The sequence below is a fragment of the Dipteris shenzhenensis genome, chromosome 29 (genome assembly GCF_047967505.1).
Source record: "Dipteris shenzhenensis isolate YYH24624 ecotype China chromosome 29, Dip_SZ_1.0, whole genome shotgun sequence".
NCBI classification, from domain to species: Eukaryota; Viridiplantae; Streptophyta; class Polypodiopsida; order Gleicheniales; family Dipteridaceae; genus Dipteris; species Dipteris shenzhenensis.
In genome coordinates this window covers 21,495,151-21,521,215 of record NC_141624.1, presented here as the reverse complement: position 1 = coordinate 21,521,215, position 26,065 = coordinate 21,495,151, and the positions used below count along the sequence as shown (strand labels likewise).

Below are 26,065 nucleotides of genomic sequence, written 5' to 3'. Positions count from 1 at the left end.
AGGAAACATACATGCATCGGCACACTTAGAACCCTAGCTCCATTCGCTCAAAACCAACGTCTACTCCAACCAACTGAGATGTGTAGTTGTTCTTTCAATGATCTCGATTTGAAACACATAACTTAACTTTTTTTAAAATTACACGTGGAAATTCACAAAGGAGTTGAGTCCCTCTAAGGAAGCTGTGCTAATAGAGCCATTCTGAGAGAGAGAGAGAGAGAGAGAGAGAGAGAGAGGGATGTAAAAAACTAAAAACCCAATTTGAAAATCCCCTAAAAAAACATTCGCTTATTGAGATTTATATAAAACCTAAAATTTCATAGAACATTCAGATATATATTGAGATTTATAAGTAAAAACCTAAATTTTTGTCGTTCAATAAAAAGGGTTCTTAAGGCACAGCGACGAGTACTTTTGGCGCTCTTTTCAAGGCGTGGGAACTCCAAGCGACAGGTTAGCTTTCAGCATTTATCCTTCACTTTTCATCAGATAGTTTCGTGTTCTTTATAGTCAGCTGATCATCTTTCAGGTATTTGTTCTTCTGCTTCAGCTTGGCAGCAGGCTATAATGCTGTGCCTGCAGAACTGAAAATCTTAGCTTGCCACAAGGCTCACTAATTTTGTATACAACACCTTGAACCTCTTTCCATTCCACCAATGCAACTTTTATCTTGGTAGGTGAGGAAGTTTTAGGATTTTGACCGAGGGAGTCGATGTATTGTAACTCTGTAGGTGACTATCGTAACATAAAGAAATCAATGTATTTACACGATGAGTTGTTCCCCTCTTTTTCTCTTCTGTCATTTAGTACAGTTCTGTCCTCTCTCTCTCTCTCTCTCTCTCTCTCTCTCTCTGTGCATTCTTTTCGCCTGCAATCTATTAGTTAGCGTTGCGCTTGTTTTGAAGAGAGGCGACTTAGGCTTAGTTTGCTCGTTCGTCTTGATAATGATATGCATCTTCATAAGCATGGAAGTTATATCAGCCTAATGGCGTGGTGAGTCGTATAATGATTGTGAATACCACTATGGCCAGGTTAGGGTTTATTCTATGGCAATTGCGTCGTCCCTCTCGTCCTCTCACCTCCTTTCTCACAAGGTTTTCAGAGCCAACGTTGCTCACTATTTAAGTTTATTGGTGTATGTTTCCTTGACCATTTGGAGCTACTGGAGAGAAATTTTCAGGTTATTAAGATTTTAAGACGTTTGAATCTTTGAAGCATTCTAAAGAGTTTGAGGGGCCTTGTGGGAGAAGTATAATTGTGTTGAAGATGTCTTGGTTTTAGCTGCAAGAATTCAGAGTTATTTTTTAAAAATCATTCTGCAGCTTTCGTTGCTTTGCAACTCCCGAGGAAAACGTTGTTGCCATTGAAGCCATGAAGAAGCCATAGTTTGACATAAAAGACCACAATTGACATAGAAGTCTAGCATTTGCAACTGCTATTACTCACAATCAAAGAGGGAAATTGCAGACAAGCAAGAAAATAAAACAATCATTACAAGCAGTTTGTAGCAAAACAAGCTTCAGTAGCAGTAGGCATTGGAAGCAGAACGCACTAGGAGCCTGTGGGACAACACCTTGGAAATAAATAAAGCATATAAATATAGCGAAGAGCAGCTGTTTTACCAGCAAAGTAGAATGCAAGAAGCTCCACAGGACCAGACAACCAGCAAAAGAGTCTGGTTTATACCTCTACAGTCTCTTACCAGGTCCAAGAAGACACATTTGTGCATTGTACCAAGGTTGTCTTATTGGTGTTTAGGAGATGTCACATGTATCCCTCTCTAGGATGACATAGGAAGCTATATGAGACCTAGCTACTTCTCTCACTAGCTGGGAAAGACGTTCACTAGAGCTGAAGTTTGAACTGAACTGAGAAAGAATGAACACATGCAATTGCATTCATGTGAGTGAGGCTGCAGGGAGCATGATGGGGGCCCCACATGTATTTGCTGTATCGGGACACCAAATGGCTCAACTGTTACATCTGTAAATGAAGGTTGAAATTCTTCCTAAGGATGGAATGGAGAGGGGCAGACTGTAGTCATTACTTTATTGAATGCTCAGTGAAGAGCTGCTGGCGTTTAGTGTTGAGCCTGGACACTGAGGCTGAGGTGCGTAGAATGAAGGGGGTATGGGGCCTATTATAGGTGCCCCCCCCTCACCCCCCTGCATGATGGGGGCTATTGGGCCCACATTGTATTTGCTGTATTAGAATATGAAATAGCTCAACTGTTACATCTGTAAATGAAGGTTGAAATTCTACTGAAGGATGGAATGATTGTAGTCATTACTTTATTGAATCCTCAGTGAAGAGCTGCTGGCGGTAAGTGCTGAGGCTGGACAATGAGGCTGAGGTGAGTAGAATGAAGGGGGTACGGGGCCTTTTATATGGTTCCCCCCCCACGTCCCGCTTCTGCCCTTTCCCCCATCCTCCTCCCGGCCCTGTTGCCGCCCATGTAGGTCGATGTGGAACATGCCTTTCAGGGAGATGTGCTGACTTGGAAGAGGCATGATGACACCTGCTGGTATGCACGACCTGTGCTGATGTGGCAATCCACATAGCAGTTTTTGCCGCTGCTCCTGCTGCCTGCACAGGCCACTGATGTGGTCTGCTGTACAGCTGCCTGTCGCCACCTGTAGCCTCATAGCTGTGTAAATGCTGATGTGGATTCTTGCAGCTGATGTGGCTGCTTGCATGGGCTGTCCACATATTGTAGGCTGTGAAGGTGATGTGGTTGCTGTCCCATGTGTCTCATTGATTGTACGGCCATGCTCGAACTTAACACCCTTCTGGTCTCGTGTGTGTTGGCAATCTTTTACTTTATTGACTATAGATCTGTTCATAGCTCTGAGAAATTCGATTGGCCTTCTCCATAGTCCTATTTTATTATTATTATTATTATTATTTAATTAATTTGTAAGATTGGATATATTCTAGTCTTATGAAGGTATATTCTCCATAGTCCTAGTGACGAGAGACTTGTATTTCTTGCCAAAGGCTGCTTCGTAGGGAGTCTTGTTCAGGCTAGATGAATGTATGTCATTCAGAATTCCTTGTACGAATGGAAGGTACTGCTCCTGTCTGGACCGTGTTACACTGACATAATGAGTTAGTATGTCAAAAGCAAGCTGATTTTAGATCTCTGTCTGCAGATGAAAGCTGCTAGAAAAATTCAGTTGTGGATTGTGTTTTGTAAGTTGTTATTTATTTTCCCAAAAGAAGAGGGAGAGAGAGTAGAGGGGGGAGAAAAAAAGAAAAAAAGAACGGAACATTTATGAAAATCTTGGAGGACCAAAGGGCCTTTGGGACTGAAAAAACTATATACAATGAGCTGAATGGGTGGAGCCTCTAAGTGGGCATCTGCCACGACATAAACATAAACACTAGTCCAAAGTGTTTGAGTCCATGGAGAGAATGAGAATTGTGGTGTGGCATCATTCCAGTGGTCTGTCCAAGGAACCACGTGTCATGCCTCACAAGATCTAACCGTATCGAAACTGTGGTCTACAACATCAGAATCATGTGCATGCAACTCGCCACCCAATCATGCTGATCCTGACTCGATCAAGCCCATCGAGCCTAGTCTAGAGAGCCTTGTTGAAACTGCCAGCTTTGCAAGCCAAACCTCACCCTTGGTGTCCCATATTGCACGGTGAACAATTGTGGTGGTGTGTGCAGCTATGGCCTTGGCCCTCCCTTTATAGCCTCAAGGAAGAGTGCTCGCCAAGAAAAGCCAAGAAAAGCACACAAGTGCCAAGGAAAGCGAAAAAGCAATCTTGTTGACCCATGTTCCCACGGATAGCACTCCAGCTTGTCATTTGCTTGCGTGATTAAGGCAAAGAAGAGCAGTAGCTTGTAAGTCGTGGGGAAATTTGATTGGGGATTAGCAGGAGAGAAGGCGAGTTTGTTTTGGAAAGATGAATCCTAGGTGTGAAATTTTTCTTGGAAAGGAGTGATGGGAGTTGAGTTCTGAAGAGTAGGGTGCTGCGAATTGATTGGCAAGGACATGGTCAGGCTAGGAGACTTGTGGGATGGCGCATTAGGGAGTGGTTGGCTATCTTTTAGGAAGATGCTTTTAGGGTTTTGCTTCTTTGGAAATTGCTTTTGGGAGCTTTAATTGCCAAGAGCAATAGCCTTTGCTTTAGTTTTGGATGGCTAAAAGAGAGAGAGCTTTTTTCAGAAGCTCTTGGATAAAAGCCTATTTCTAAAACTAGTATGATGCAAGGCGTGGTATGAATTTCTAGTACTTGACACCCCTTTATTGAAAAGAAATTATTTATATATTAAAATTGTGCAAAAGATTAAATGACAAAAAAATACTTGAAATGAATTGCGATTTCTCCTTTTTTTTTTGAGGATAAATGGAGGGGGTTATGGATGGAGGGCGAGGGGCAACCAGAGGATTATGGAAAAAAATGATGTTTGATTAGCCCTAGTTGAGTACCTCTTTTATATTGAGGCGCATCGTCAAGAGAGATGCGATCTGAGTGATGTTCTTGTAATGGTTTTTTCTAGCAAAAACAATGCCACTTGGTTTTACTACGTCCACATTATTCTTGGAAAGCAGCACGAATAAAGTAATCAACATAAGATAGAGCTGAGATTGGATATTTGATTGCAGTTTCTTAGTATTAAATATATGTAAATTCTTATGAGTTTATTTATATAATATTATATAGCCACACATAGTGTGGTTGGAGAAGTGGCACACTTCTTCTCTGAGAGCTATTAAAACCAGAAACGGGCCCTTGCCTCGTGATGTATCGGTGTAATGATCCATCGGTCCTCCATTGGTTTTGAATTGTTAAGCTAGTGTAATAGTTGAGGGAACCAGATTACCTTTTTGAATGTTTATGCAAATGGCGAGTGTGTGTGTGAGCAAGTGTTGTGAGATACGGCTGATGATCTCCTGCTTGGTCCTGTAATTTGCGACAGAGGATTCAAGTGGCGTCATGAGGATTGAGAAAACCCAAAACCTTCTATAGGCTGCCTTACCTAAAGAAAATATTATCATTATAACACAACCATAATAACATAGCCTCGTAATACATACACTCGCAATGCCCTTGTACTTGATGGGATCAATTTGCGCATTGCATTTCAGCACTTCGAGGGGGGTCACCGCAATGTGCATAGGCGAACACGCCTTCGAGAGTGCAAGCAATATAGAACTCGGGCGAACAGAGCTTGAGGTTGAAGGAGGGGTGGAGTCGGGAGGTAGGAAGGGCGGCGGCGAAGGCTGTAGGGCTGAGTTGGGAGAGCATATGAATTGAACTGAGTCATCATGCAGGATGGGGCTATGATTCAAGGATTAGAAGAGTCGAAAGTCTTTGAGAAAGAGTCATTGTGTGAGAAATTAGAGTGACATAGAAGAGGACGAGCTATGAAGGTATGGAGGAGAGAAATATGGAGAAGATGAGTGACAGAGCTATGGGGGAGGTCTGCAAGCAAAGCTATGGTCGCGAGGACCTCGTAGATGAGACGTTGTCAGCCTAAGGATAGGCACAACAGGCACAGAATCTTACCTCGGACACAATCAAGAGCAACTGAATAGTGACGATCCAACTGAACATGACATGTCTCAAACCTTGGCTGAAGGTAGAATTGCACTAAAAGAATTCTACGAAAAGAACAAAGCATCTGGGAGGTGTAGCACTGAAGTACCCTCGATATTGCAATGACTCTATAGATCCTTACAATGAGCTTTTAGAAAAAGCAAGTAGCTTTTTGCAAATTTGGAGCCTGAGCTTCGTTTGAAGGTTCCAGGTTTCCAAGTGGCTTCATGAGGATTGAGAAAACCCAAAACCTTCTATAGGTTGCCTTGTGTAAAAAAATAAAAATTTGTTTTGAGCTTTTGGAAGCTTTTTTGGAGCTAAAAGCTTATCCTCCTGGATGACATGGTTAGCCTCGTCGCAAGTGAGCAGAACAGAGGGGGCCTTAAGGCTATATTGAAAGGGGGGCAATTTGTCCATATGGAGTCCTAGGCTCTCAAACAATCAAGTAAATTCTACAAGTTGACTATTGATGAACATACATCATATATGGAACTAAAAAATGCAGAAAGAGATCGAACTTGGAATCGAAAGTTCGAAATTGAATCCAATTATTACATATAGATTGTAGAACATACTAGAGCATGAGTAACGAATTGGAGTCTACGACCATGGAAGTGACCCTAACTAGGAAGAGGAGGTATAAGCTAAAAAGGAAGTTTGATGACACCATTTATGGTTAGAAGTCACGGTTGGTTGCCAAAGGCTATGCTAAGAAAAAGCACCGTCTAGTTTTTTCGGCGCTAAAAAGGAAGTTTGAAGATACCATTGATCGTTAGAAGTCACACTTGGTTGCCAAAGGCTATGCTAAGAAAAGTGCCCTGTCTAGTTTTTTCAGCTATAGCAACAAAATGCTGAAAACACATAAAGAGATCAGATTCTCCTTCAAAGGATAGACTTATGTAAATCTGGAACAATCATCCATAATGGTCACAAAGTTACAGATTCTTTCCTAAGGATGATGTCCTTATATAAGCTGCAATACTTGATCAATCCCTTGGAAAGGCATATCTATGCATCTTTCTCAAAATGCATCCTTCGCAGACATCTTTTGTCAGTGTCTCTAGTGTAGGGATATTCAAGACCATATTATTGTTCTGTAGAAGCTGCAAACTGCCATTTTCACATGCCCATTCTGCATTTTTCATTGCTGAAGTTACCATTGCCACACAAGCATTTTTCTTGTTGTTGTCACGTGCATCCAACTGATATAAAATCATGAATTAAAGTGCTTGTATTGACTATCTGGTAGTCTTTTGCTCTTACTCTTACAATGCACTGATCATCCTAAAAAATGACTGCATACTCTCTTCTACCAAAAAGAGGAAACTGAAAGCAAATTCTTGTTTATTCCTGGAACATAAAGGGTATCTGGAAGACATAAATCAATTCCATCTATTATGACAAAATAATCTTCCCTACTCTACTGTTGATAAAATAATCTTCCCAACTCCCTTCACAGTATATGAAGAATAGTTGGCACATGATACTGCAGCAGGAGCAGGCTGCAAATCAACAAATACTTGCTTCTTGGGAGTAATGTGCATGGGTGCACCACTGCCAAATGTCAAACTGCATCTAAATTATCACTCACATTGAGTGAACTAACCTCAAGATTGGGATCATAATTGCATACCAAAGAGGATCACTCTTCAGTAACATAGTTTGCAGAAGCATTATCCTCACCAACATCTGAAACATTAGAAGGTGAATCTGACATTCGAGCTTCCTCCTCCTCTTTTTTCAATCTTTTCTTGCATGCATTGATATGGTGACGTGGCTTTTTACATAAATGGCATATTTCCTTTATTTCAAAGATAATATCATTAATATTCGGGAGTTGATCTCTCAAATCTTGGATCTTAGTCAGATGCTTTGAAATATTGTCACCCTCATGCAGATTCAGATTCTCAAGCTCCTCCTTTAGAAATGAAAAACCGTTGCCTCATTTTTAGCAAGATACAGAGTCTACAAGAATAACAAAAATCTGAATTTGTACGATTGGATATATTCTAGTCTTACAAAGGTATATACATAGTCTACAAGACATGCCATGCACACGAGATGTGCCTCATGACCTCTTGATTGACAAAGTCAAGGCAATTGCCTCGCTGCAATTGCTGCAAGTGTAGGTCCATCCACTACTTGTTGGAATTATATCTATAATTCAGCAGTGACCAATGTAATATAATAAGTTAGTTAGGGGCACTTTTCCCTCTTTTAGAGGTTTTTCCCCCTAACTGCAGTTAGTTCACTAACTATGGTTAGTGACTACTAAGGTTTTGTCACTATGACAAAACCTTATCTACACTACTTTGTGTTGTACACTCTATTGAGCAACTACAGCTTCCTAGCTTACGACTCTCTCACACTCTCTTGCTCTCACTCTCTCACACTCTCTTGCTCTCACTCTCTCTATCTATCTCCATTCCTTCATATGGTATCAGAGCAGGTCTAAGAGTCTAGCGCTCCTTGCTCCTCCAAGCTTCAACCACAACCTCGACTTTCAGCCTCAGCAAATCTGCCCGTACAGTCCGTACGACTGTACGGATTTCTATCGCCCGCCGTACAGATCTGAGTTTTCGTACCTGCAGCCGTACCACGACGTACGCCGTACAGATCTGACTATCATTACGCCGTACAGCTTCGAGCTTTTGTACCTGCAGCCGTACCTCGCCGTACACCGTACAGCTCCGAGCTTCCGTACCTTGTCGTACCTGCAGTCGTACTGCGCCGTACCTGCAGACGTACATCGCCGTACCAGTTTGTACTGCTCCGTACCAGATTGTACTGCGTCGTACCAGTCGTACTTCGCCGTACAACGCAGTACCAGTTTGTACTGCGCCATACATCGCAATCTGTGCTGTACCGTACAGCTTGATCCTTGGCAGGTGATCTTTGACAGGCTAAGTTTGCAGACAGCCATTGTTTGGCTAAGGATTCTGCAAGAAAATTTGGGGCATTTTACAGATTGAAGCCATTGCAATCATTGGGCAAATTTGAAGCTATCACAAGAGCAAAATTGCAGATTCTTCTGAAATTTGGGGCTTTTGTATTAAAATTGCAGATTTGGGGCTTTTGACATTTTTACCCCTTTCTGGCTGTAATTTCTAGCTACAAATTGGGGCTTTTGTGTTTGGAGAGCATTTTTTGGAGTATTCAGTATATACTGCCTTTATTGGAGTGTTTGGAACACTTTTGGCAGATTTTGGAGAGTGTTCTATGCTTGGACAGATTTCTGACAGCTCAAGTGCAGAAATCTAAGTTGCTTATACAGCCCGTGCTTGGGTGTGGTTTTTGGGAGTTGTGCATTTTATTCCCAGTAAGGGAATTCAGCTTTGTATCTGCTTCAATTCTTTTTTTCAGATATGGCCCATCAAAATCAGAATGATTTTCAGTTCGGTGGTCTTTCTCAGGAAGACAAATTGGATGGTACCAACTACTCCCTCTGGAGTTTCATGGTACGTAATATTCTGATTTCTCGCAATCTATGGGATTATGTCAATGGGGATGAAATCCGACCAGCAGATATTGCACCTGCTACCCCTCCTCACCAAGGAGGTGGAAGAGGTCGTGCACAAGGTGCAGCTGCAGGACAAGTTGTTGGTGCAGCTACAGTTAATACTCCTGAACAAAAGAGATGGGATTCACGAGATGCCTTAGCTTTGTCTTGCATCTCTCTTTCAGTGAAAAGATCAATCATTCCGCATATCCGGTCGTGTAAGACCTCCAGGGCAGCGTGGGATATTTTGGAAAGCATGTATGCAGCACGGAATGATGCCAGGGTATCTTTTTTAAAAAGAGAGTTGACAAATACACATATGGAGGAGGGTGACTCCATGTCAGCCCACCTCACTAAGCTACAGGATCTCAGAGAGCAGTTGTTAAATATAGATGAAATTATTCCTGATTCAGAGATGATTACAACCACTCTGAATTCTCTTCCTGAGTCTTATCTCAGCTTTCATACTTCGCTGAATTTATCATTGAGGGGGGGTGCAAATCCTCTTTCTTTTCATGAGCTGATAGGACTTCTGCTTCAGGAAGAGCAGACCAGGAAAAATTTGGCTTCACGTGCAGGTGAACAAGCCATGCTCTCAAAATTCAAATCAAAAACAAAGGGACAGGCAAAAACAGCAGCAAATCAGTCTTCCACTGGGTCAGGACAGCCTTCACAAAAGGCTAAAAGTGATGCAAGCAAGCCCAAAAAGAAGGGTTTCTGTCACTATTGCAAAAAGCCAGGTCATCACATAGCAGAATGCAGGAAAAGGATTGCAAAGGAAAAGAAAAACAGCTCAGGAATGGCTGTTTCAGATTCAGCCCCTTGTGCATCTGACAGTGGGGATGCTGCAGCCAACTTTGTTGGTCAAGATTATGCCTTTTTATCTTGCATTTCTGATTCTAGGTTGGCTGTTCCAGATGCTCGGGATAGTACAGCTTCATGCAGTGATGACACTTATGCATTTTTGACTTGCAGTTTTGACTCTCCTTCAGATGCATCTGCTTTCAGTGTTGATGAAACACTGAACATATGGTATTTTGACAGCGGTGCATCCAAGCACATCACTTCGAGGAAGTCTCTTTTTACTTCCTTGCATCCACCTCCTGTTGGTAAGAAAGTCACTTGTGCCAATAACTCCTCATATTCAGTACGTGGCACAGGAGAAGTTGAGCTCACTGCCATTGATGGCTCAATTTTCAGACTTTCTGATGTTTTATATGTGCCTGGCATAACCAAAAATCTCCTTTCAGTGTCCAAAAATCTCCTTTCAGTGTCCAAAAATGTGCTGTCCGGGACAGAGAGGCTAACAATGCCTTAATGTTATCTGGTACTCTGCTGCGTGGGCTTTTTCAGCTTGATATTTTTCAGAAAAGAGCAGCTCATGCTTTGGCAATTTCTTCCCCTACAGTTGCCATGCAAAATGCAGAATTATGGCATGCCAGATATGGCCACATGCATTACAACAGCTTGATGACACTTCAGAAATTTTCAATGGTTGATGCATTGCCACCTCTTGCAATACCTCCTCCACATGCCTGTGAAGGGTGCATTTTAGGTAAAATGCATAGATTTCCCTTCAAGAAGGATGGTTCAGTTAAAGCTGTTCGCAAATTGCAGCTTATACACAGTGATGTCTGTGGTCCCATGAGGACTCCTTCATTGGGTGGTCATCTCTACTTTGTCACATTTATTGATGACTACTCCAATTTTACTTGGGTTTATGGGCTGAAAAAGAAATCTGAAGTGTTCACAGTGTTTAAACACTTTTCAGCCATGGTTGAAAATGAAACCGGGCTCAAGATACAGATATTACGCACGGATAGAGGTGGGGAATACCTATCTGCAGAATTTGATTCTTTTCTCAAACAAAAGGGTATTGTGCATCAGCTCACAGTCAGGCTAACCCCTCAGCAAAATGGCAAAGCTGAGCGCAAAAATAGAACCCTCATGGAGATGGACAGATGTATGCTGAAAAGCAAACACATGCCTCATAAATTCTGGTTAGAGGGTTTGATGTGTGCAAATTACATTTTGAACAGGGCTCCCACTAAGGCTTTAAAAACAAAAACTCCTTTTGAGGTCTGGAATGACAGGAAGCCTTCAGTGGATCACTTCCGAGTCTTTGGATGCCTTGCCTATGCACATGTGCCAGTTGAATTTAGGCACAAATTGTCAGATAAAGCCATCAAATGCATATTTGTTGGATACAGTGCAGAAAGCAAGGGGTATCGTCTCTACAATCCTGCTACACGCAAAATCATTGTAAGTAGAGATGTAATATTTTCTGAAAATTCAGCTTACACTCAGGCTGATTTTCAAATGCCTTCACCTTCAGAAGATGTATTTCAAGGGTTGCTACCCATTGCTTTGGGTTCCCCTGCTGATTTTTCTGATCCAAATCAGAATTTACAGCAACCTTCACATGCTTCAGTTCCGCCACGGGATGTCATGCCTCCTCCACAGGAAGTGGAACAAGTGGTACAGCAAGAAATTGCAGACATACATGCAGCAAAAACAGTCCCAAACTGGCTGTTACAGACTCTCCGGGAGAGTAAACTTGATGCTCCGTTACCTGGCAGGACTCGCAGTGCAGCAAGGCCCATGGAAGGTGCTAATTCAGTGGAATCAGCATATGCAGGTACTCTACTTGATGAAGAGGAGCCTGCCACATTTGAAGAGGCACAAGGTAATGTGCATTGGATGAATGCCATGCACGATGAGTTGCAGTCCATTGCCAAAAATCAGACTTGGGATGTTGTGGACTTGCCACCGGGTAAACATGCTATTGGCACACGATGGGTATTTAAAGTCAAACGGAAGCCAGATGGCTCCATTGACAGATATAAAGCCAGGCTGGTTGCTAAAGGCTATGCTCAGAAAAAGGGCATAGATTATGAGGAGACTTTTGCTCCTACATCCCGGATGACCACCATCCGCTCAGTAATTGCAATGGCTGCACATTTTCAGTGGAATGTTCATCAGTTGGACATCAAAACAGCCTTCTTAAATGGGGACTTGCTGGAAGAGGTGTATGTCAAACCACCTCCGGGTTTTGAAATTACAGCAAATGCACTTCAAGTCTGCAAGCTTAATAAAGCTTTATATGGGCTGAAACAGGCCCCTCGTGCATGGTATGCCAAGATACATGCCTATTTGACCAGCAAGGGGCTGCACAATAGTCCTACTGAGAGCACCCTCTACATCAAGATGGATGGGGGGGAAATATTAGTCATCCTTCTTTATGTTGATGACTTACTGCTCACAGGGTCCAATGACGACAATTGCAGATTTCAAAACTGATTTGCAGACCCACTTTGATATGTCAGATTTGGGGCTGCTTCATTTTTATTTGGGGATCCAGTTCTCTCATGAGAGACGTGGCACTGTTATGTCTCAGTCCAAGTATGTTCAGAAACTTTTGGACAGATTTAACATGCAAGAGTGTAAGCCCATATCTACTCCTATGGAACCAGGGCTGAAACTCACAATGCATGATGCAGGAGAATCAATTGATGCCACACTTTATAGTCAAGCTGTTGGATGCCTCATATATCTCTGCAATACTAGGCCTGATATTCAGTTTGCAGTATCTCAGGTGAGCAGGTATATGCACAGCCCTAAAACTATGCATTGGCAGGCAGTTAAGCGCATCTTCCGTTATTTGCAAGGCACCAAGTCTTTTGGCTTACTATTTCCCAGGGGGGGTGACTTGCAGATGCATGCCTACAGTGATTCAGATTGGGCTGGTGATTATGACACTAGGCAGTCCACTAGTGGCAATTGTTTCTTTTTGGGAAAATCTTGCATTTCATGGCTAAGCAAGAAACAATCTACAGTGGCTACCTCATCATGTGAAGCTGAGTACAGGGCAGCTTTCACAGCAACAGTGGAATGTGTCTGGCTGAGACGTTTATTTGCTGATCTTTATCTGTCTTTGGAGGGTCCTTCTCCAATTCTCACTGATAGTCAGAGTGCCATTGCAGTGGCAAAGAATCCAGTGTTTCATGCTCGCACGAAGCACATTGAGGTTCACTATCATTACGTCAGAGAGAAGTTACATGCAGGAGAGATCAGTATGATCTTTGTGTCCACACATGACAACGTTGCAGATATCTTCACCAAAGCACTACCACGTGAGAAGTTCGAGGCATTTCGCAGTGCCCTGAACTTATATCCATTTGGTGATTGATCAGCCTTGTACATGACATTGGCACTGCAGGGGGGTGTTGGAATTATATCTATAATTCAGCAGTGACCAATGTAATATAATAAGTTAGTTAGGGGCACTTTTCCCTCTTTTAGAGGTTTTTCCCCCTAACTGCAGTTAGTTCACTAACTATGGTTAGTGACTACTAAGGTTTTGTCACTATGACAAAACCTTATCTACACTACTTTGTGTTGTACTCTTTCACACACTCTATTGAGCAACTACAGCTTCCTAGCTTACGACTCTCTCACACTCTCTTGCTCTCACTCTCTCACACTCTCTTGCTCTCACTCTCTCTATCTATCTCCATTCCTTCACTACTATGGCCTGTGTTCTGCCAAGTGTGGCTGGTGTATTGGGTGCAGCATCTGCTAATTGTGGCTGCTGTATTGGGTGCGGATGGGGTTCATCCCCATTCACCAGTCCCCATAAACCTTTGGCAACCAACACATTTTAAACCAGCTCCACCAAACAAATTGTCATTTGGAGCCATTGTCAGAGAAATTCACAAACTGCCCACAAAATTCACGTATGTGAAATGGTTTCTGAACTAACAAAATGCACTGACCCAACAAGCCAATGCTTGGCTAAACAAGTGTCACCTGACTGTACCTACAGAACTACATGAGGGCAAGTAGAGAAAAAGCCCGAAATTCTGACTCCAAGTGCAAACTTAATGCAACTCTTTCTGAGCTTGTACCTGCAAACTGCTTATCAAAGCCTCAAATTGAAATAAAATACTTTTAGAACAGTCCAGAATGATGTTTGCCTGTGGGAATCCAGGAAGGACATAATCCGGGAAATCTGAGAAGCAAGACCAAATCCTGGCCAATCCAGATTCGGGACAAAATCTGGGCCGATCCAGGCCAATCCGGATCTGCAGAAATCCAGATCTGGGCAAATCCAAGACAATATCTGGATCCGGGATGTAGGAGGATCCTAGACTCTCCAACTGTGAGAAACCAAAACAGGGGAAGCACCCTGTATTTTACTGACTTCTGACCTGTTTTGCTTGAAATTGACCGGGTAGCAGCTTGTATCTTGACTGAAACTGGCTGGGCCAGAGAAACAACAAATGCCTTAGCAGCAATGTGCATGAAAAGATCTGAAATTGGCCTCATGTCAGAGTTTGTGATATTTATGTGTAATGGTAGAGTTTTCTCCCTTCTAACTCTAGTCTATACCCTAACCGTAATTAAACTTCGCTCATGTCTCCAGATCAGTACAGATCTTGGATGCATTCAGTCCCAACATAGAGCAACAGCTCTGACAAGTTTAGACCAATCGGTCCCTAGCCTTTAGTGATAAACAGCTCTAGCTAATACCTATTATGCATGGGTTACGATGTAACTGTCAATGAGGTATAAGCTAACTGGAGTTAGCTTGGAATGTAACATTATTCCACCCTTATAAGGATTTATATCCTCATAAATCAAGGTAGGAATCTGAGACAGATATGGGCCTAGGCAATCATTCTTCCAAAATTCACCTAATCTCTACCATAGACTCAACCTGAGCAGACATGGAACTGAAAGCCATGGTGTCACACCACCATAACCCATTCAAGCTTCATGAGCTATTCAGGGTACGTACAGGGTACCAAGGCTTCACGAGGATCTTTCAGAAATTTGTCTGGCCCATGCATAAAAATGGATCCCAAATTCTTGGAGTAATTAAATCAATCAGCCACACTTAAATACATAATGATCATACATATTGATCCTGCTAGATGCTTGATCATATGGGTAACCACTATGTGCTCACAATGATCTGTTAGCATGTCAAAACCCTTTCCTTTTAATATCAGGATGATAGATTCATACAATGGTGGCTAACTCCATGTTCAATCCGTACAAAGGTAAATCTACCTGCTGCCCAATTCAGCAAGATCGGCTGAAGCGGCCAAGGTTCCAGAGCTCTCCAATACAAGTTGGACCTCAGCTATAATGCAAATGTCCGAGATCAAGAGCTCGCCACAGATGGAGAGGGTCTTAGGATGACAGCGCCAGATCATGGACATGTTCTGGTGATACGGTTATACCACACCTCTGCCGCTTAGTCCAGCAGCTTTACAGCACACATGCTTTGTTCCCCGAAGGGGCGTGTATCTTTGTCATGGGCCAGAAGTCCATCCCTTGTTACATACCATCACCTAATGAATCACTTAATGAATAATCTTATATATATGGGGTGGCTTGTCAAGCACTGAGCTACATGTGTCACTAAGCACTTGCATGAGGGTCTTCATCCTTTGAAAATTCTCCTGATATTGCATAATTTGACCATAGTTTGGCCTCCATTGGCCAAACGATATAACACCTGGGAGGTGAGGCCATCATGTTCAACACCTCTCTCTCTCTCTCTCTCTCTCTCTCTCTCTCTCTCTCTCTGTGGCGTTCTAATATTTGAATTTCAATGATTTTCTCTGTAACATTGGATGTATTGGTCTTATAAAATAGTATGCAGAGAAAAGACTTAATCCCCTTTTTTACTTGACATGTTGTCCATAATGGTTGCAGACACTCGAATAAAGAAAAGGATACAGGATACTTCAGTTTTTTTTCAAGCCACAAGTCGTTTCCAATTTCACTCTATAGCGATCAAGGATGGTAAGCATCTGAAGCAATCTGCATTGGTTGGTATTTTGGGGGAGACTCTCTTGAAGCTGGTCATAACTGGAAACCGAGAATTAGTGTCTTTTTGGTACATTTACTAATATCCTGGTAGTATTGAACATGATGACTTGCTATTGCAGTTGTTCTTCTCATATTTCAAAGAGCTGGTTGGTAAAGAAGTGACAGTAGAGCTGAAAAATGACCTTGCTATCAGAGGCATTTTACATTCTGTCGATCAGTATCTGAACATAAAGCTTGAGAATACAAGAGTGGTCGACCAAGTCAAATACCCACATATGGTACGTCAACCTTTCCCCCTTACGATTTGCTTTAGTGATGGTTTTCACTGAATTGAATGTTTGCTTTAAACAAGTTACAGCACCTTGGGAGTGTTGTGGGGTCACTTGAATACTGATTGTGCAGTAAAATACAGGGAAAAGAATTGGGGGAATAAACAAACATTTTCATGTTTGCAGATATGTCAGCTGGAAAGTTGAACCTCAAAAACACACTACCGCTGTTTGGTCTTGTACAGTTTTAAAGTTCTGCACATTGCTACTTTGTGTTTCCAGGTCTTTTGAAGATCAGGCATTTTGGAATGAGAGGGAGTTAGATGAGAATAGGGCCTTCGGAAATTGCAAATAAACATAGCACATGATGAAAAGTACAGATCCAACATTCCAAAGCATGCATCCCCCCCCCCTCTTACCCATCCCCTCTCTCTGTCTCTCTCCAAAGCTCCATACCAAATGTTACTCTTAATGCATCAAGCACAGCTTTTCTATCTTCAGACTCAATCATCTAACCACCCCCTGGTGCAATTCATCAAAAGTAAGTCCGTCCTAGCTGTTGTCTGTCATGCTTCTAGGTCATGCAGCCTAAATTTAGAGCACCAGTCTCTCACCTCTTTTCGTCATTTGTAGACTATTTGAATGTAATTTTACATCTTTGTAGGAAGAGGTATATAAGTGTAAGAGGTTCCTTTAGTTTTTTATGTTTTAAATAATTCATTCATTATGTAAATTCTTTCTTTCATTCCTACATGTGAGAAAAAGAAAGATATAATAACATCCTCGGAAGACCTCACGGGTCTATGGGACAAAGTACACACCATAAAAATTGCAGATACATTTGGATACCCAGAGAGTTGAGGGAGTGCTCAAGGCAGCTCAGCCCCAATTATTTAGATGCATGACTAAATACTAATTGTATCTTAGAAAAATGGCTTGGATAACATCGGTTTAAGACTGAGAGTCTTTGGTGTTAGAAAAGACCCAACAGAGAGTACACGCAGCGGAAGACTTATAGTAATGCCCAGGAGCTCACACAGGTGTTGGGTGTGGAATCACAAACTTCTTTACTTATGTGCATACAATAGGTGTGCAGACCCATCAATAGACAATGAACCATCCAGGGAGAGAAACCACCAAAAGAATATATTTCTGTCCACAAATATGGACACAATACAAAATAGACAGCTCCAGAGTCCCACTAATGGTGTGGTCCTCTGATCTAAACACAAGGTCCTTCTCCAATCTGCTGGCTATCTCTAGACTCGAGCCCGCGTGCTCCACCTCGAGCGTAAGTAGACTTTCCGTCTAAATCCCTTCCACCTTGCTGTCTTTGCACCAGCCTAGGTGGGCAGCACCCTCAGCTAAGTCTGCAGCTACTGTATGCCCTCTTCTCCTCCAGTGATGAGGCCCAAGACAAGCTTCCTGCTGCTCCTTTGATGGGGCTTTTCTGCTGGTACTTGTGCTGCTCCAAGTGATGGTTGAGTGAGGCTCAATGGCCTCTTTATATAGGCCCCAAGTGTTAAGCCAGGCAATCTCCAATTCTAGAGGACAGGATAATCAAAGGTCAAACTGGCACAAAGGTCCGATCATTTACAGGTAAAAACACCACAGGTGACTCTCTGTCACAAAATTCCACAACCAAAGCCCTATCAAAAGAGCCCCGGATCGGAGGCAAAATCCACAACCAAAGCCCTGTCAAAGAGCCCCGGTTCGGAGGTCAAAAAAAAAAAAAAAAGGCTCCTTGCTGGCCAACCAGATCTGGCCGACCAGATCTGGCCGACCAGATCTGGCCGACCAGATTGACCTGGTCGGTCAATATCTGACCAGGTCAGTCAGATCTGGGTCAACCAGCTGGCCGACCAGCTGGTTGACTGACTAGCCCCTTCCTATTTAAAGGGGGGGGGGGCCTAGGTATTCTTTATCACTTCCAGCTCCAGAGGTACCTGCACACCCTGAGCCTCTTCTGCCCCCTGGCTGCCTCCGCTGCTGCCTCCACTTCTGCCTCCTGGCTGCCTCCTCTGCTGCCTCCTCTTCTGCCCTCCTTCCTGCTCCAGATCTGCCTTCCTTTCTGCTTCAGATCTGCCCTCCTTTCTGCTTCAGATCTGCCTTCCTTTCTGCCTCAGATCTCCCAATTTCTGCTCCAGATCTGCCTTCCTTTCTGCCTCAGATCTGCCCCAACTTCTGCTCCAGATCTGCCCCCAACTTCTGCTCCAGATCTGCCCCCAACTTCTGCTCCAGATCTGCCCCATCTTCTGCTCCAGATCTGCCCCCAACTTCTGCTCCAGATATGTGCTTTCTATTCCAAATCTGCAGCAACTCTTGCATCAGTTTGCTGTCTCAGATTTGGTTCAGTTCCAACTTGTGGAGCTAGTGCAGAAGTCCACTACAGTTGTCTTCCCTAGAGGATTGACGTTTGCTTCCTCGAGAGCTTCTCTCTCATATCTTCTCCTGTACTGAGTTCCGTTTGTGATATATATTTCTTCTTCAGCCATTATTAGTCTTCAGTATTGTTTTATTTGTCTCCAAGTATTTTCTTTTATACCAAGGGGGCTGGTAAAAAACCGACCAGCCTGGTACAGACTGGCCGACCAGTCTGTGGCTGGTCCAGCCCTAAAAGGGCACACCCCCCCGGGCTTTCGGCCCACACTTTCAGGGTCCTTTGGCCCTCCATTCAAGGCAGATATCCAGCCTATAAAAGGCCTGCCTCCTGCCAACATGTGCAGCGCTGTACACTGCTGACGTCATCGCACCCTGCCAGGTCAGATCTAGGGCTTGCTGTCCCCGCCTTCTGCTCCTTCCACAGGTTCCGTCCTTCGCAGCTTTCTTCTCTTGTGAGGTGCTGCCCATGTGGCAGCCCCCTCTCTCTTTCTTCTCTGGGCATCTTCTGCCCTAGGTCTCCCTCCCCCACGCTCTCCTCATTTGGGGGCTTACAGATGGGGAGGTGACCTTTTCAACATTTGGGTTTAGATTTGAAATCTCGAATCAAAGCCTGTCCATCCTGGTAGACTGCCCATTTACCTTCCTTGTGTGTTTCCTTCACTTTTGTGAGTTCGACGTGTCTTTGTTTTAGCTGGCTTGGAGTGAGCTCCTCAGATATCCAAATTCTTGTACCCTTTAGCTTTCGTGTTTGTCTGAGAATTTTGATTCTTGCTGCCCTCTCATTGAAGTGTACGTGTGCTTGTGTTCCTTTTTGAGTAGCATCGCTTATGTTGTCTTCATCCCAATCGTTTCTTGAGGCATAATATCCTGTCTTCTATAAGACCCTCCTCACCGCCGCCTTCTTGAGGCATAATATCCTGTCTTCTATAAGACCCTCCTCACCGCCTCCAATGCATCCATCTTGCAACCCCCTGATGCGCAGTATCATTTTATTTTGTACTCTGGTTTGCTGCTCTTTAACCTCCATGTATAAATCAGCTTTGTTGACTTTGTTATTGACATTTGCAGTCATCTCCTGCTTGATAGAACTTACTTGGGTTGTGATCAATTCCTTCACTGTGGATACCAGCTGAGGTGTTGGTGGGGATGAAGTCCATAAATATGCATTGTGCACATTACATTGACATAGAGCTACAAAACTTTCAACTTGAAACTTGAAACATCAAACTTGTATTAATATTAAAGTCATGTTTCATGAAAGAGTCCAACCTTGAGAGATCAGAAGCATCTGGAATCTCGATTCTAGTCCATAGTGTCAACGATGGATCAATACTACATCACAACATCACGATCAAAGATAGTAGGTGGTAGAAACTTGGAAGTCGGTACTACACCAAAACATCATATAAGAAAAGGCTACCACAGCCTGGAAATAAAGCTGAAAATTGAAATGCATCACGATTCACAACCCATGACGCTCAAGCCTCATGCTGCGTCCTCATCCTCATCCTCATCATCATCCGCATCAATGCCATCCTCCTCCTCATCACTATCATCCCCATCTGCCTTGCCATGGGACTCCAAAAGAGTAGAGCTACTTGTAAGCTTGAGCTCACGTATTTCCTGTTGTAAATAGTTTGTCATGCTTAAAAGCTTTCTGTGCTGCAGAGATGTCTTTCCTGTTGGAATGGTCACCTCCCCATCTGTAAGCCCCCATATGAGGAGAGCATGGGGGGGTGAACCTAGGCAGAAAAGATAAGGGAGGGGGCTGCTACATAGGCAGCACCTCACAGGGAAAAGACAGCCGTAAGGGGCTGCCACATGGGCAGCTCATGAGCTGTCATGTGGGCAGCACAGCAGCCTTTCAGAGGGGCTTCAAGGGCTGTCTGTATGGGCTTGGAACAGGCCCCGAATAGAGGCGGACAGCTGGCACTGACATCAGCAAGGGTGTGCAGACCCGGGACAGGTGGTGCAATTGTACGGAGCAGTACGGAGGGTGTGCAGACCCGGGACAGGTGGCGCGCAACTGTATGGAGCAGTACGGGGCTGGATGAGGCCTGTTGGAGCAGCAAAGGAGGCTGCCATGAGGCAGGGACCTGCCTTTATATAGGCTGGGCCCTTGCCTTGATTGGAGGGCCAATGCCCTAGAAGAGTGGGCCCAAATGGCCCCGGTTTGTGAGCCCTAATAGGGCTGGACCTGCCACAGACTGGTCGGCCAGTTTGGTGCAGGCTGGTCGGTTTTTGCTAGCGCCCTTGGGGCCTATAAAAGGAGGGCCTCCAGCCCTCATTCATTATCACTTGGGGCAGCCCTTAGGACAGCAGACAAGAGCAGCGAAGGGGGAGCCTTAGGCCTACATTCAGGAGGACAAGGTGACCTAGGAGAAGTTGCAGAGTGAGCTAGAGTGGCAGCCCACCTAGGCTGGCTTCCGGACAGCAAGGTGGAAGGGATCTAGACAGAGAGTCTACATATGCTCGAGGTGGAGCACACGGGCTCAGAGATCTAGAAGTGCTTGGCATCTAGTAGGAGAACCTGTTGGTATTGTATTCTGTCCTACTTTGTGGACGGACGGAAATATAAAGTGTTGCTTCTATATTTGTCTCTGAGCATTGTCTATTTTCTGGCGTGCACATCTATGCACATACGTTAAGAAGTTTGTGATTCCACACCCCACACCACACTGTGTGAGCTCTTGGGCAATTCTATTAGTATTCCATTGTGCATACCCTCAGTTCTGGTCTACTTAAAATTGAGTTTGGTTGACTTTGCTGTGTGATATAATAGAGATGTCAACTTCTACAGCCTCTTCAGCCCCTGCTCTCCCTTCCTCCTCCCCCAGCTTTTTCTCATTCACTATCCCTAACTTCGGAGAGTCTGGGAAACTAGACGGGACCAACTATCCGATCTAGAAGGTGAAAATCCGAAGCCATTTAGTGACTCGGAAGTGGAAGCTGACAACGGGATTGGAGACGAAGCCGGAGGACATGGTGGACAGGCAAGGGAAGATAGTCATAGCAGTAGACAGAGAGGAGCTGGAAGCTTGGGAAGATAGAGATGCCCATGCCCTGGCATTAATCATAGGGACTATGGCGGACTCTGTTCTTCCACATATCCAGATGGTCGAGACGTCAGTAGAGGCGTGGGTCACTGTGAAGGATCTACACAAGATGGACAACACCTCCTGGATTTTGCTTCTTTAGCATCAACTCTACAATCTTGATATGGAAGAAGGAGATACGGTACATAGCCACTTGACGAAGGTCAAGGTGGTGAGGGATCAGTTGGCTGCAGTTGGTCAGAAGACAGACTCATGCCATTTGGCCTTGATGGTACCGAGGAGACTACCTCGGAGTTTCAAGAGCTTTGTTACGACCGTGACAGCAGGATAGAGGACCAAGCCTTTGACGTTTGAGGAGTTGGGTCCATTATTGCTACAGGAGGAAGCTCGGGAGAAGCTCTACAGCGACCACAAAGATGACAAGCCGATGCTGGCGAGGGATTACGCTGGCAAAGGAAAGGGCGAGCCTAACGGTGGCAAAGTCCAAGAAAGACGACTTTGACGACGATCAGACTTCGAAGAGGAAGTAGAAGAAGAAGTGATTCTACTGTGATACGCCAGGACATTTTGCAAAGGATTGCGGAAAGAAAAAGGCAGATCGGAAAAACAAAAAGGAGCCCGACTCGGATTCAGAGGGAGAGGCCAAAGCAAATGTGGTAATCGAAGAGTTGTTCCTAGTGACATCATCGAGTGTTACCGAGGTCAGATATGTTGACCAAGAAATCACAATGAGCATGTCTGACATAGAGATGTGGGTCGACGAGGAGTCATATGCCTTTGTGAAGGTGAAAGACAGCATGGAGCGCTTGGTATCTTCCAGGTGCGTGGCCGTTGACACTAACACGAGGATGGATTCCATGGAGGGCCGTGGGGTCTCATGGTCAGATGAATGCTGTACTTCAGAAGGGGACAATACAGGATTACATAGGCTCTTGGTGGGTACCTCAATGAGGTATAGGGTTTACTTTCAGAGCAAACAAACAGGTAGTACAATAGTCTGGTATGTACTTGATATTTTGCATTTGAGCCTTTATAGCATGCTGTGGAGAGACTCAGCTCTTCATTTTTCTCATGAGATACGAGATTGGAAGGAATTGGCCTTCTTTGAAGACAGAAGGGGAAGTATTGGTGCTTCGTCAAATCTCGGATTCAGATTGCTAGAAGGTGATGAACAAAGAGTACTGAAGCTAGAAGAGTACCTGCTTGAGAACTCAACAAGAGTTCATGGTCCAGGTTATCTTGAAATATTCATTGGTTGTAGACCTTGCCAAAGGAAGGAAGGGTTGAAATAGACCCTCATAGCATGGTGCCTGCTCAAGGTTGTTCACTCATTATGAGGGGGACAACTGGAAGATCGTGACGGCTGGATTGCTTGAGTTTAAAGGTGGGAATGTGACTGAAGGAGGTGGTGCTACCAAAGATGGTCCTGTGTACCAGGATGATGTGCGGAAGCGAAACCAGACTTGGTGGAGTAGGAGTCACTGGATGAAAAGCCAGGAAAAGATTTCGACATCGAAATGTTCTAGAGGACTACGACCAGGGAGTTATTGGACCATCGTCATCGACGTGTTGGCATTGGGCTTGGATGTGTCGGTGAGAGGGGGTGTTGGAATGGTCGCCTCCCCATTTATAAGACCCCATATGAGGAGAGCATGGGGGGGGGCTGAACCTAAGCAGAAATGATAAGGGAGGGGGCTGCCACATGGGCAGCACCTCACAGGGAAAGGACAGCCATAAGGGGCTGCCACATGGGCAGCACATGGGCTGTCATGTGGGCAGCACAGCAGCCTTTCAGAGGCGCTTCAAGGGCTGTCTGTACGGGCTTGGAACAGGCCCCGAATAGAGGTGGACCGGTGGTGCTGACATCAGCAAGGGTGTGCAGACCCGGGACAGGTGGTGCAACTGTACGGAGCAGTACGGAGGGTGTGCAGACCTGGGACAGGTGGCGTGCAACTGTACGGAGCAGTTGGGGGCTGGATGAGTCCTGTTGGAGCAGCAAAGGAGGCTGCCATGAGGCAGGGACCTGCCTTTATATAGGTTGGGTTCTTGCCTTGATTGGAGGGCCAATGCCTTAGAAGAGTGGCCCAAAGGGCCCCGTTTTGTGAGCCCTATTAGGGCTGGAGCAGCCACAGACTGGTCGGCCAGTTTGTTGCAGGCTGGTCTGTTTTTGCCAGCCCCCTTGGGGCCTATATAGGGAGGGCCTCCAGCCCTCATTCATTATCACTTGGAGCAGCCCTTAGGACAGCAGACAGGAGCAGCAAAGGGGGAGCCTTAGGCCCTCATTTAGGAGGACAAGGTGACCTAGGAGAAGCTGCAGACTGAGCTAGAGTGGCAGCCCACCTAGGCTGGCTTCCGGACAGCAAGGTGGAAGGGATCTAGACAGAGAGTCTACATATGCTCAAGGTGGAGCACACGGGCTCAGAGATCTAGAATTACTTGGCATTTAGGAGAACCTGTTGGTATTGTATCCTGTCCTACTTTGTGGATGGACGGAAATATAAAGTGTTTCTTCTATATTTGTCTCTGAGCATTGTCTATTTTCTGGTGTGCACATCTATGCACATAAGTTAAGAAGTTTGTGATTCCACACCCCACACAACACTGTGTGAGCTCTTGGGCAATTCTATCAGTCTTTTGTTGTGCGTACCCTCTGTTGGGTCATTTCTAACATTTCCATACAGAGAGGGCGTCTTTGAGAAGATGTACGAGAGGGAAGATGAAGCTGCATTATCAGAATAGGAGGGAACTCCCCTTTGCTGGCCTGTCATGCTTACAAGCGAAGGTCTGGGAACTCCATGTTGCTGGCCTGTGTAAGCTGAGAAGCCCCTGTGCTGATATTAACTCCCAGGCTGGGCCAAGGGTTCATCCCAGCCTGGAGTTGTCCTCCCCCTTAGGACTGTGTAACCCAGGCGGCTAGGGTGACGATGGTAGGGTTGGTTAGGGCTGGTGTCAGCGGCTGGTCAGGGTTGGCGAGAGCTGGCGTTGGTGATGATGGAAGGCTATGACAGGATGTGCAGACGGAAGGCTAGGACGGGATGTGCAGATGGGCTACGACGAGAGAGGCGTGCAGAGGGGCTACGACGGGGGAGAGCTACGACGGGGGAGAGCTACGATGGGCCTAAGGGCTGAACGACAGGCCTGAGAGCTGAGTGACGGGCTTGAGGGGAGAGAGAGCTACGACGGGCTGAGAGAGAGAGAGAGACACAGAGAGAGAGAGAGAGAGAGAGAGAAAGAGAGAGAGATTTTATTCGTGTTTTTTGGTTGATTTTACTTCTTGATATGTTTGTTTATTTTTGTTTAGTCACGTTCTTCCTTTTTTCTTTATTTTCTTTCTGTTTTGTTTATTTGACGTATTTTAGTAAGGACTGAATTTGCCCAAGAGACTCCGTTGGTCTTTAGAAACCCAGTATAGCTGCTTATGCTTGGGCACTGATGACGACTTAAGTGTTGGTTTGCTTGCTAAGAATATCTTGTTTTCCAAAAAAATTTGTTACCTCATTATTCTCTTTCGTTTTCTCTTGTATTTTCTTTGTAGAATTTCGTTCTTATAGAACAACAAAAAATCTAAATTTGTACGATTGGATATTATATATATATATATGATGTATATATATATATCAGACTGCTTAATTTCAGGTTGTAGATACTAGCTTCTTTGATGCATATATGTACCATGCTTACTGTATATTGGCTGTCTCTCCTGCATGTTATGGAGTGCTTTACATCAGTGAAATGACTTGGCACCATACGATACGGGATCTAATAATGTCTGCTTTTCTCTGTTGCAGCTGTCAGTGAAAAATTGCTTTATCAGAGGATCAGTTGTTCGTTATGTGCAGCTGCCACCCGATGGTGTTGATGTTGAAATCTTACATGATGCAACCCGCCGTGAAGCACGGGGAGGATAAAATCCTTACCCAAAGCTGTCTACATATGTCCCTTGCTTCTGACCTCTTTTCAAGAGCCATGTACAATTAACAGGAATGCAGGAATCCATTCCTGCCACCTGGAGTTATTTTTTCTAACCTCATATTTGACTCTCTTTCTGAAGCTGATACTTTTCTGTTTGAAAGAAAGTTTTTGTATGTAGTTGCACTTTCACAAATATCCAAACTTTTGCGAGTGTTATTTTTTTGCCGAAAAAACAGTGCTAATTATATTACTTCGAGAACAAGATACAAAAGGTCAGCTTGTAGTTGACGGGCTGCGTTCACAAATCGGACACAGCCCTAAAAGGTAACAAAATAAATCATACTCTCACGGAGGGATAAGACGAGTGTGAATGAACAGCCATCGGGGTGGTGAGTAGTGCCACCGAAGGCCCTGCGAAGTCTGCTCGAAGAAGAGGCCCTGTGTGTCCCAAGCCCGGAGGAAGCGTCTCCGCTTCTCTTGACCGGCCCGGGAATCTCTCTGAATCTGGTCCCACTGGCCTCTGAGGGTATGAATAATCTCGCTCCAAAT

General features: G+C 44.5%; 1 protein-coding gene across 1 annotated transcript; it reads left to right on the top strand.

Moving 5' to 3' along the window:
- The first annotated feature begins 345 nt into the window (after positions 1 to 345).
- LSM2 (Small nuclear ribonucleoprotein family protein) lies at positions 346 to 25,727 on the top strand. The gene is made up of 4 exons (XM_087400827.1): positions 346 to 453; positions 15,781 to 15,870; positions 16,017 to 16,175; positions 25,393 to 25,727. Exons 2-4 carry the CDS (start codon positions 15,868 to 15,870, stop codon positions 25,510 to 25,512), a joined length of 282 nt encoding a protein of 93 aa, XP_087256953.1. The 5' UTR covers positions 346 to 453; positions 15,781 to 15,867; the 3' UTR covers positions 25,513 to 25,727.
- Positions 25,728 to 26,065: the final 338 nt, after the last annotated feature.

Bases quoted from the DNA above. Each gene is read 5' to 3' on its own strand.
- LSM2 (XM_087400827.1), top strand. The intron at 16,176-25,392 runs GTACGTCAACCT...TCTCTGTTGCAG, and splicing joins AAGTCAAATACCCACATATG to CTGTCAGTGAAAAATTGCTT.